The 13,102-nt window shown below is 37.5% G+C and overlaps 1 protein-coding gene across 1 annotated transcript; it reads left to right on the plus strand.

Annotated features, from left to right (window-relative positions):
- The first annotated feature begins 1,920 nt into the window (after positions 1–1,920).
- LOC117331853 lies at positions 1,921–12,901 on the plus strand. Its single transcript, XM_033890802.1, has 7 exons — positions 1,921–2,003; positions 2,406–3,696; positions 5,106–5,218; positions 6,026–6,178; positions 6,804–6,960; positions 9,334–10,267; positions 11,794–12,901. Exons 2-7 carry the CDS (start codon positions 2,449–2,451, stop codon positions 12,876–12,878), a joined length of 3,690 nt encoding a protein of 1,229 aa, XP_033746693.1. The 5' UTR covers positions 1,921–2,003; positions 2,406–2,448; the 3' UTR covers positions 12,879–12,901.
- The last annotated feature ends 201 nt before the right edge of the window (positions 12,902–13,102 follow it).

Below are 13,102 nucleotides of genomic sequence, written 5' to 3' on the forward strand. Positions count from 1 at the left end.
AATGTCACCTGCCTTACAGTCGCCATCTAAATCCGACCTCTCATCTGGCCTACAAGCATCTAATCTTGACCTCTCATCTGGCCTACAATCATCTGATGTCAAAATCTCATCTGCCATTCAAACACCCGGTGTCATCTCATCTAAGCAACAATCAACTGATGTCCTTATTTCAACATCTGCCACTTCAGAATCTGTCCATAATGCTTCAAATAAGTTAGCTCTTACTCAGCTGTCAACTGATGTGAAGGAAACTCTGATGGATAGTGCAGTACTCCAAACAGACAAACATGTAGATAATACAGACAACTATGCCATAAAATTGTCAGAAACAAAGGTTGAAGGACCTGAAAATACAGATACAAGATCAACAAAAATTTGTTCAAAGGATGAAATTTCCACCAACCTTATTTCACGACAAACTGAATCAAAAGATGAAAGTAGACATGCTGATGATGTTGAACCCTATGAAAGTGACCAATACAAAAACCAGATGGAAGAATTGAAAGACATACCAACTATTCTGTCCTCACTAGAGCAGAATGTAATGATTAACCAAGTACCAAAACTCAGTTTCCCTGACCAAAGTTCTCAGAACTCTTCACGTGGTTCTTCTTGCTGTTCCTCAAGGAACTCCTCTGTGGAGAGGGATTCTAACACTGGAGTCGACAAAAGGCGAAAATATCTTCGAAAAAGAGCTAAGGGAGAAAGTCCACTGGACAGTATCATGAAATCCATAAAAAAATCTGCTGCTGCTAAACTTGGAAGCAGGCCTCAAAGTTGGAGTGACAATGAACAAAGTAAGAGTCCAGGTTTAAGCTCGGATTCAGAAATTACCAACTTTAAAGTGAAGACCAATGTGGATATGGAGAAAAGATTACAGAAAAAATATGACAAAGATCATTCCAGACTAATCAACTTTGAACACTCAACTCTTCTTCCTGAAATTGATTCTGATAGATTGTGTATGGAAATGGAAATCACTGGAAAAGATACACAGATGGTAGAACAGTCTCCTAAACAGTCAATTTCAACAAAACAGTTAACACTTACTTTGGATTATCTCCATTCTGTGGACCCAGGCACTGAATCTGGTCATTCAATTTCAAAGACGCTTGAACCAACAGAAACTGGAGAAGCCACTGGGAAAGATTTGAAATCACAATATTCCAAGCGATCAATCACACCAGACATCATAATTCCAGGGTTGGGTGATCTGCCCTTGTCTGAAGTTAATCCTGAATGTAAAAGTTCAAATACTGTGTTTGATCCTCTAAGACTGAAGGAAACAGCTGGGTATTCTAGTGGGAAGACATCTCAATCTGCTAAGAGAGAAAGGTCAGTCACACCAGAAATTGTGATTCCTGGGTTGGGTGATCTCCCTTTGAAGGACCTTTGTGGGGATTCTAAGCCATCGACCATTGTGTTTGATCCTCTTAAATTATACACCATCACTGGATATGCTAGAAAGGCAACACCAAACCCTTGCCAAGAGAGAAAGGTCGCTTACACCAGAAATAGTGATTCCTGGGTTGGGTGATCTCCCCTTACCTGATAACTACTCAAACATTGTCAATGTGACAGAAATCATCAAAGACAGCGGGAAGAAAATCAAAAGAAACATCTACAGAAACTGACAGTACTGGAGTATCACATAAGGAGTTATGTATCACTACTTCGGATAACTTAATTCCAGAAGGAAGCAATCGTTGGTTAGCAGGATCTTCAGATGAACTGTCAACAGTGATTGTTCCTATCAAACCATCTGGAGATGCTTCCTCTGCGACTGCCATTGCTAAAGATGACAAACATGCCATCACAAGTTCAAGAGACACTGCACAGGACAATGATGCTGATGATGGAGAGCTAGTGGTAAATAGAACGAGAGTAGTTGAGCGAGCAGGAAGAGAACTGAAGCTGAGAATTAGTGTTCCTAATAATCTGTGTGGAGATGCTACTGTCAAACTGGTCACATTGGATCAGACTATTAGACAGACTCTTCATGGGTAAGTAGTTTACTGCTACAATCTACATCTTCTTTGGATTAGATTAATGAATTGAAGCTAATGATGTATACCTCTAATCAAACTAAAATCAGTTGCTTTGTTATACTACTCATAGTAATTTTTTCTGGTATATTACCAGTAGTAGGAAATATAACTATCATTTGTTAAATTAATTTTCTGTCCAAATGTGACTTTTCATTTATCGAAATGTAACATTGGACTAACCAACATGTTATTTTTAATTTAGCTACAATTAAGCTGTTATTGAAATCTCAAAATGTATCTTTAATCGAAATCAGAACTTTGCATTTTATCCAAATATTACTTATCATTATCTAAATGTTATATTTATTTATCCAAATGTAACATTTCATTTTGCCCTCTGTCCTCTTTATCGTACAGTCACAGACAGTTCAGTCGATTGACGACCAGTGAAAATATCCTCATGACCACCATCAATAGAGTGATACACAAGAAGTTATATGAAAACAAGGATCAGCGCCATGTGGAGGACTTGAATGGACAGAAGGTAGGAAATGTTTTGACCAAGAAAAGCTCTAATACTCCTACAATGGCCGAACTCACAAGAAATCTCTCACCAAGTTTGGTGGAGTTTGCCAGAAAACATCTGTCGCCTAGTGTAGCAGACTTCACCAGGAAGCATGACCCAGATATGGATGCTGAACCTGCAGATCATATGAGTGATTTGGTGTCCTACGAAAGTTGGGGAAGTAACAGAGAACCTGACAATTTTACATCTACAATGGCAGATAAAAACTGTTCGGAGAAAAAAACCCAAGTCAGTTCCACAGAAAAGATTGGTGAAATAAAACCCGCCTCACCAAGCACATCATCATCTTCTTCAAATCTTAAGCATGTTCCTGCTTCAGCTTTCGTCCCTAAGAAAGGATCGTTGGTAAGTAAAACATTCCTGGACAAGACAAAGACCATAAGTGCTGATGTTTCAGATCTTGCCAGGGATGTGTCGCCACAGTCCACTGCTGCACTGTCCTCAGGATATTCTAGTGACGTTTCAGATTCCTCAACTGTTCGTACAGTTAACTTTGTTCCAAGGAAGGATTCACCAAGGACAGTTGGAAGTGATGTGACTGACAAAGTTCAGAAAAAGAGTAAAACCCCTCCTTCCACTTCTAGGAATTCCCTTACTGAAACAGGTAGCAGTGAATTAAACAAAGCTCCAGATTACAACAAAGTTAAAAAATATGTTGATGAAAATTCAACTTCAAAAGTGTCAGCTACTCCACCACCTGAATCTAGAACATCATCACTTTCCAAAACATCAGAAAGTGCATCACCATTATCGTCTACCAAATTGTCAGAAACGTCATCATCTGTGAGATCACCAACAACATTGTCATCATCACAATCAGCTACCAAATCAACAGAAACTGCATCATCATTGCTAGCATCTACCAGATCAACTGAGACTGTGTCATCAGCTTTCTCTTCTACTAAATCATCGGAAACTGCATCATCAGTAAGCTCATCTACCAGATTGGAAGAAAGTGCGTCTTCACTCTCATCTACAAAAATTTCAGAAAATAAAACCCAGTCATCAGTAACAGCATCTGGAGGAGGACCAGTCATCTTTTCTCCAATCCGTTTACCTGATGGGAATAAAGTTGAAACTGTTAGTAAGACATTGGTACCAGAATCAGCCAAAACTAGCCAGGTTTGTTTTTACTCTTCATGTTGTAAAAGGGATATTGCACTCAAGTTGGAATTTCATATAATACTTTTTTAAAGAAATTGCTGAAAAGGATCTAATATTACATTTATGTCGCAACAGGTTTATGTTTTATAAACAGTGAAAACTGTTGGTGTACATTTTAGAATTGACAAGAAATGAGCCTAGCAATAAGTATTTTGCATAAAATCTATGATCCAGTGATCATGACCCTTCAGTTCCAGATTCCTCATGCAATGCACTTTGATTTAGGCAGTCTAATATTTAGACAGGGGTACCAGGTATTACCATCAATACCTACCACAGCAGAGATATTTTGATGCTGATAATAGTTTTTAAAGTCGGTGATCACTTATATTTCGCGCACTCACCTCATTCGACTTATTCGCGAATACATAATTTTGCAAAATGATCTCAAAATGACTTAAAATTCGCGAATGACGTTAACAGGTCGGCGATATTTCCATGTGGACAGTGAAGCGAGTTGTTTTCAATGTAAATAAAGCTATCACGTCCATTCATTTATAGTGTTTTGTGATATAGAATTACACTCTGATATAAGTATATAATTTATCATTCTATGATTACTTTAACGGCGATGTCTGTTCACCATCTAAAGATTACAGTATATTCTAAATGGATGCCACTTATTCTTGTCATTCTTATATAAATATTCGCGAGGGATTTGAATTCGCGTTTGACTCTCCTCGCAAATTAACGTGAAAATAAATCCCACGCGCGAAATATATATAAGTGATTTACAGTAGTTCTTAAAAGGTACAGATTAGCCATAAGTTTTCCAACTTGTGTTGTCAATATCCCTTTAACTTAATTTCAAAACTGATATTATGTGATATCTTACCATTATCACTTAGCTGTTGAAATGATCTCATTTTAAGCTCACATGACACAAATTCTTGCATAACACAAATTTGTAGTGTCAAAATGAAATTTTGTAGTTCTTGAAAATGTTCCTATTTACACTTTACAAGTTCAAGTCTTTCTGACCCTTAATGATTTTTGAGGATTACAAATGAGATGTTCTAAATTTAAAAACTAAATATTAAGCTTTCAAATGTTCAATGTTTTTTTTAATGCATAACTTCAAATATGCAATTAGTGCAGTTTTCATTAAAATGACTTGTTAGTTGTAGTCATTCCGTTGCTAATTGCTATTAATATCCAAACTCCAGCATTGAATGGACACAAAACAATCATTATGGTCTTATAGTAACGTGTTTGAATTAAAGCTTATCAACAAATGGGAACGGCATTGTACATAAATTAGCGCTGCAGAAACAGTGGGAAAAGCGCTAAAATTAAACCAGCTAAAATAAGTATGATTACAGTAGCTTAACCTGAAGCGAATTATATGTAAGCATCAATATGTGCAGGTTGGAGCCATTAGATCAGACAACCAGACCTCCAGGAAGGAGAGGAAAGCCCAAACACATCCCTACACTCGGAGGCATCGCCGGGACTCGTGGTCATTTGATATTCCTTACCGGTAATTAACATCTACCATAATGCTAATGTTTTATTTTGTTTTTTTAGCCTACCATCATCAGATGGTGGTCTATTCAAATCGCCTTGCACAGGTCCGTGGTCCGTCCGTCCGTCCGTAAACAATTCTTGTTATCACTATTTCTGACAAAGTACTGAAGGGATCTTTCTCAAACTTCATATGCAGGTTCCCCTTGGTCTGTAGTTATGCATATTGCATTTTGGGACCGATCGGAAAACAACATGGCCGACAGGCAGCCATCTTGGATTTTGACAATTGAAGTTTGTTATCACCATTTCTGAGAAAGTACTAAATGGATCTTTCTCAAATTTCATATGTAGGTTCCTCTTGGTCCCAAGTTATGCATATTGCATTTTTGGACTGATCAGAAAACTACATGGCCGACAGGCAGCCATCTTGGATTTTGGCAATTGATGTTTGTCAGCGCTATTTTACAGAAGGTACTGAAGGGATCTTTCTGAAATTTCATATGTAGGTTCCCCTTGGTCCCTCATATTGCATTTTGGGACCAATCTGAAAACAACATGGCCAACAGACAATCATTATCGCTAAATTTCAGATTTCATATATAGGTTCCCCTTTTTGAAAAATACTGGAGGGATGTTTCTCAATTTACACAGATTAGTAAGAGGAAGAGAAAAATAGAGAGAAGATCAATCTGACATGGAACTTATAAAGATCATTCAATGGTGGGCGCCAAGATCCCTCTGGGATCTCTTTTCGTACAAACATTTCCAATGAAACTTTTCTTTGGATTTCTGATTTACATCAATCCTGCCTTTGTTTCAGAAATCTCCAAGAACTGATGAGAGATTTAACCACAGACACATTTAAACAAAAGAATGTGAATGTTTCAAAACCACAGAAATCCAAAGGTCATATTCCGCGATTCCGCAACTACAGATTCAAGCGTTCCTCGATTCCTGATTGTCTGCCTGATAGGTAAGTGTTTGTAATATTGAATGCGTACAATCATTTATTAAACTTTATACAGTTCAGAATTTCCAATGAATTTACACTCGGCTACATGGATATATTTCCAGAATTTTCTGTAACTATAGATGAATGATGTAGTGTTGAAAATGAAAGGTCTGGACACCCGTATAGATGAATGGAGTTTATTCGGAGACAGAGCATAGATGTTGTTACTCTGACTCCAAGGTAATCTGACGCAGTTAACAGGTATAAGGTGTTCCTTATATACACAATAATAGGCCAGTTGTTCACAATTCTTGAACTTTAACTATTACATATAACTATTACATTGTCTTATACGAAATAGCTGGCCAACGGATTAAAGGTACATAGGAAGGTCAATAGATAACTACCGGTACATAAGTAAATCAATCAATATACGTTTGCTAGGTAACACAAGGGTCACACGGATCCAAAGGACTGGTTATTACATAAGTTAATCAATACGCTTTGGCCAGGTAAACACATGGGTTAAATTCAAGGGTCAGGCAGATAATATATTCATCAATTTCACTTATTACATTACTATATCACATAACATATGTAAATTTGATTTTAATGCTTACAAAATTATAAAAATTTCTGATTGTAGTCCTGATGACTCAGATGAATTCACTGCGGAAGCCATACCCGACTTTGAGGAGAGGAAGAGGAAGGCAGATATACTAGAATGTATGCAGGCCACTAAGAAAGAGGACCAGGAGGATTACACTGCTGAGCAGTGTAGTTATAGTCCTGGTGCAACATCGGTATGTCTGACCATATACCAATCAGAGTAGTTATAGTCCAGGGGCAACATTGGTATGTCTGACCATATACCAATCAGAGTAGTTATAGTCCAGGGGCAACATTGGTATGTCTGACCATATACCAATCAGAGTAGTTATAGTCCAGGGGCAACATTGGTATGTCTGACCATATACCAATCAGAGTAGTTATAGTCCTGGTGCAACATCGGTATGTCTGACCATATACCAATCTGAGTAGTTATAGTCCAGGGGCAACATTGGTATGTCTGACCATATACCAATCTGAGTAGTTATAGTCCAGGGGCAACATTGGTATGTCTGACCATATACCAATCAGAGTAGTTATAGTCCTGGGGCAGGATCGGTATGTCTGACCATATACCAATCAGAGTAGTTATAGTCCTGGGGCAACATCGGTATGTCTGACCATATACCAATCAGAGTAGTTATAGTCCTGGGGCAACATCGGTATGTCTGACCATATACCAATCAGAGTAGTTATAGTCCTGGGGCAGGATCGGTATGTCTGACCATATACCAATCAGAGTAGTTATAGTCCTGGGGCAACATCGGTATGTCTGACCATATACCAATCAGAGTAGTTATAGTCCTGGGGCAACATCGGTATGTCTGACCATATACCAATCAGAGTAGTTATAGTCCTGGGGCAACATCGGTATGTCTGACCATATACCAATCAGAGTAGTTATAGTCCTGGGGCAACATCGGTATGTCTGACCATATACCAATCAGAGTAGTTATAGTCCTGGAGCAACATCGGTATGTCTGACCATATACCAATCAGAGTAGTTATAGTCCTGGTGCAACATCAGTATGTCTGACCATATACCAATCAGAGTAGTTATAGTCCTGGGGCAACATCGGTATGTCTGACAATATACCAATCAGAGTAGTTATAGTCCTGGGGCAACATCGGTATGTCTGACAATATACCAATCAGAGTAGTTATAGTCAAGGGGCAACATTAGTATGTCTGACCATATACCAATCAGAGTAGTTATAGTCCTGGGGCAACATCAGTATGTCTGACCATATACCAATTACACTTCTGAGCAGAGTAGTAAATTTAGCTGGTATACTTTATATAAATCTGTACTTTTGAAAAACAGAAACTATATATATATATATTGTTGTTTTTATCTCTGAAATTTGGAGAATAATTGTGTGGAAAATGAAGGTCCTTGGTTCAATGTCAGTGTAGCATTATATGTCTGTGGTTAAACATCATAATTTATTTTTTCAAACTTTATATTATTAAGTAAGCTAAAAATTTCAGGAGAGTTCTCCATGATGAACAAATTGTTACTGATTACACATAATTTTTGACTTCCTAATATACTGCAAATATTGATAATCAAAGAAATGTCTACAAAAGCAATAAACATTTGATCCCTATTTGCAGTGTCTCAAATTATAATATAATAAGTACATAATGTACCTAACCAAACATGTTTGCTCTGTGTTGTAATACGTTTAATTTTAGGAATACAATGTAATTAAAATCAAAGAAACAATGAAGCCATTAATGGTATATTTCTTTCCAGGAGAATACAATATCAATGAAAAACCTACCAAACACCTGTGAAACAGCTTATTGTTTATGTAACAGTTCAAGTAGTTGTTTTTCGAACTGGTTGTTTACATTGCAGAAGCCACTGGTGACTGAAGTCACTTACATATAAATGTAGCACTTAATATAACCACTGCTAAAACATATATTGTAATTTTAAAAAAAATGAATAAATAAAAACATAAAAAATAAAAAAAAAATAAATATAATTTTTTTTTTATGAAGGGGCTTTTGTCCACTTTTTGATTAGTGTGAAGGGGCTAATGTCCGGGGGGGCTTTTGTCCTAGGGGCTAATGTCCGGGGGGGCTTTTGTCCGTACCTCTGTCTGACCATATACCAATTACACTTCTGAGCAGAGTATTTATAGTATATAATAATAGAACATTGTGTATGCTTTATATTTGAGAAGAAATAAGCCTAATGAAGGAATGAAATTATGATCCCAGGAGGATTTATAGTAAACAGTATATTTTTCAAATAATATCTATGATACAGTGACCATTCAGTTCCAGATTCCAAGGTGCTATATTTGGACAGGGCAATTTTACTGTGGGCTAGGGTAGTCCCACCAAATCTCACCTGTCCAAAATGACCAGAGGAAAGATATTTTGGTGCTGACATTATTTTTAAAAGTAATAAGAAAGAGTTTTTCAAAGGTACAGAACGGCCAGAAATTTTCTGACTTGTTCAGACATCGCTTAACACAAAATAATAATGTGCAATTATTTTCATATTGATAGTCGATATTGGATATATTTTAGTAATGTATATTCTGTTGCAGGCTCCCAAACCTAAACCTGGTGATGACAAAGGGAAAGGAGAAGAGAAGGAGAAGATACATGAAAGACTCTTACGGATATCCAAAATGACATCTCCAGCAGCACAGGCTAAGGACAAGTCTTCTGTAGACAAGGAGACCATGTCCAAGGGGTCTAGTAAGGACAAAACAATGTTGGGAAATATACAGTCAGAAAGTGACTCCTCAAATAATAACAGAAAACGGAGAATTAGTCAGACATGCAGTCCTAGTCGTAAAAGAGATTGGCGACAGAGCAGAAGTCGCCATAATACCGGGCTTGGTGAAACTTCACATTCTCAACCAATAGAGGAAGACACTTCCTCTGGATGTAGGAGTAAGGACAGTACACCCTCTGATGTCAAAGGTGGAAAGTCTTCACTAAAGAGCAGTAGAGAAAGTACCCCATTTGACTCGTCTTTACTGAGACAGGGAAGCAGGGAGTATTCGCCATCGGAGTTTTTCTGTGGAACTGGTGAAGGGGAGAGTAGTAGGGAAAACACACCAACAGATTTCACACAGGATGTAGACATTAGTAAAATGTCACAATTTGATATCTGTGTCCCTAAAGTAGGGGAAACACAGAAAAGGAAATTCAAGATAAAAAGACTGGACAATAACACTGAGAGGGTTTCCTCATCTTCCCCAGGTTTAGTGAGATCTGATGATTGCAATAACCCTCATATGTTCCGACCCATCCCCACACACAAACCCACAGACGGCAATGAAAAAGATGATTTGAAAGACAACATTCAACAGCTGGAAAAAGAAAAGGAAAACAAATTTGAATCTGATTCTGTGAAAGCCTCAAATGGATTGTGTTGTTCAGAGACATTAGTGTTGGTCAAGGAAAGCAGGAGTGAAAAACCTGCTCAAGGAAGCAATGAAATAGGCTGTCCAAACAATGAAAGGATTACCGGTTAGTATTGTGAGTATATGTATCGCTACTTTTCAAGAAATTTCAAGCATGGAACACCATGGCCATATCATCAAGAGGGATACTAGTAAAACTAATTGTTTTCTATAAAAACTATTCATAATATTTAGGGTTCACAGTCAATGTTTATCACTAATATGTTTCTTTTTAGCTCACCGGTTACGAGTGACCATGAGCTAATGCTGTACCCTCGGCGTCCCACCCCACTTTAAAGTTTTTGGGATCAGTTTTTGGAAAGCTTCTATAAGTCCAAAAGTATACACCTCCCACCCTTCTGATTTGGTTTATACATTCATTAGAGGTCCAGGAGTGATGTTATGGCAAATCATGCAGAAAAAAAATTTGTGATTTGTTTGGGCATTTTACCATTTAGTGGACTACATTTTTTTGGCACCAAAACCCACTTTAAAAGTTTTGGGGGTAAGTTTTGGAAAGTTTTTAAGTCCACACCCTTCTTATTTGGTTTATAAATCTATTTGCAGGGCTTTTTTTGGGGCCGAATTTCGGCCCAATTCCCCACTACAAAATTTGATATTTTTCCCAATCCCACCAGTTAAAATTCCCAATCGATTGATCTATAAAAAAATTATGTCTTTTAAAATCCAGATGGTGCCGTCCCGTCTATGTTTTATTGGTTATTCTGGCCTGATAAAAGGAGATAATGCTCTAAATAAAATATAGTATAGATCCATATTTGTGTCTACTTGTTATTTTTACCATTATGTCCATTTTTCCCAATTTACATGTTGCCGCACATTTTTTCCCAATCCCAAAGCCATAGGCCCCATTCCCAAAGTAGTGAAAAAAAGCCCTGATTTGAGGTCTAGGAGGGATATTATGTGACGTACAATTTCAAAATGACATGCTTATACAGACATAAGAAATGAATGCATAGTATGATTGCTGCCGCCGGTGAGCTTTCGCAATCATTGATTGCACTTGTTTACGTATACACTGTCTATCCAGTTTTGCAAGAGATTATCAAAGGTCAAGGTCAACATTCATATTCTTTAATGATCATAACTTAGATTATGTAGTCATATTGGAATCGTGGACAATGTTCTGCGGTACATGATAAAAGGTCATGACCATAATGCAAACTACATAGTAAATATATTGGACTATTGGTAATCAATGATAATCATAATAGGACCAAATTCTAGTGCCTCATAGGTGTTAAGTGATCTGAAAGGCCACCCAGACATGCAATATCTGTTTGTTGCTAACTGGGCCAAATCGGATGTCAAGAGAAGACGTCACAGATTTTCGTTAACTAATTATGAGTAACCAAACTAAGTATGAGTAACCATGAGCTAATGTCAGCAAAATGTATTAATTTGGCACTGAGGTTTTATAGCCTGAATAAATTCATGAAGTTTTAATGTAAGTGTTTTGATGGCTTTACCCCCAGTGAAATTCACACTCATTGATTGCAATTGGTTATCCTGCAGTTATTTAGTGAATGGTATACATGTGACTTAATAACAAAATTTAATTTTCTGTTGCAGTTGGACAGAAAACATATGAAGAAAACGTTACAGATGGAGAATCAAGAAACAATAAAGATGGGAACATCTCGGATGAAGATATGAGTGACTGGATTGTGATGGATGAGTTTCACTGTCAGGAAGTATCAGTGCTCAAGGAACTTGTTTCCCATGATGATGGTGATCTTGAAAACAAACCTGATGACCCTGAAAACAAAACTATCAGAAATTTTGCTGAAAAACCTATCACAAACAGTGCTGAAAATGATAAAAATGTGAAAAGAAATGTATCTGTATGTCTTCCACAAAGTCATTACGAGACACCACCGACTGGGACAAAGGAAAATGAATCCTATTCTGATGATCAACTTCAAAACTTAAAGAACAAAGAGTCTGTTACAAATAGTGCTGTGGAAGACACAGATGATGCTGTGTCTAAAAGTCTAACACGGGTACCATCAACAGATGGAATCAAGGAAAAGGACTTGCCAACAGAGAGCGAGAAGTGCTCAGATTTTTATGTCACTGATTCTCTGTGTTCCCAAACTCGCACTTATACAAATGAGGAAAGTGGATTGGAAACCAATCATGGAGATAAAACTATCATTGAAAACTCTGACATGAGTATCTCTGAGATTGGCAATGACCATCAGTTTGCTGATGCTTCACAATTTGTACCAGTCATTTATCTATCAGGAACAAAAGGCAGAAAGATTCCATGGGCAAAGGAGCTGGACCAGGCTGTGGTGACAGAGGAAACTGTTGGTACCAACAGTAAGACTGATATTCAATCTAGTATGAAGACTGATAATCAATCTAATGCGAAAGAAGAAATTTGTGTGTCAGTGGAGCTGGACAAGTCCAAATTGATGAGTGAGGAAGTCCAAGGTTTTATCAACACACACCAGTTGGGAACGAAAGAAGAGAATACTTCATCATCAGACCTAAACAGGACAAATAACAATTCAAGTTCATCTTTATCAGCTCTAAAATTGAAAAAAGAGGATGATCTGATATCAAACCACACCTCAGCATCGTCATCTCGGGAGCTAACTATGCAAACATCAGAGGGTATTGGAATACTCCGGTGTCAATTCAGCCTGTGAAGAAGTAATTGAAAAAAAATTAATATCCCCTGGTATTGTTTCCTCCGAAATATCTCGACCCGGAATTCATCAAGGAACCAACGACCCTACTATATTCTCAGCCAATGGAGGGAAAAACCCAAATAAGCAAGTGACAGAAGAAAGGAACAAAGCAGATACTAAAGGGGACAAAACCAGCACTGAAAATAGCAACGTAGAAAAAGCAAATGTTGATAGTATTCAAG

This window comes from Pecten maximus, chromosome 7 (assembly GCF_902652985.1).
Source record: "Pecten maximus chromosome 7, xPecMax1.1, whole genome shotgun sequence".
Lineage (NCBI taxonomy): Eukaryota > Metazoa > Mollusca > Bivalvia > Pectinida > Pectinidae > Pecten > Pecten maximus.

Excerpts from the sequence above, each read along its gene's own strand:
- LOC117331853 (XM_033890802.1), top strand. The coding sequence starts at position 2,449 with ATGACCACCATCAATAGAGTGATACACAAGAAGTTATATGAAAACAAG. Across the intron at positions 5,219-6,025 it reads TCATTTGATATTCCTTACCG|AAATCTCCAAGAACTGATGA; the intron begins GTAATTAACATC and ends CCTTTGTTTCAG. Across the intron at positions 6,179-6,803 it reads CCTGATTGTCTGCCTGATAG|TCCTGATGACTCAGATGAAT; the intron begins GTAAGTGTTTGT and ends TTCTGATTGTAG.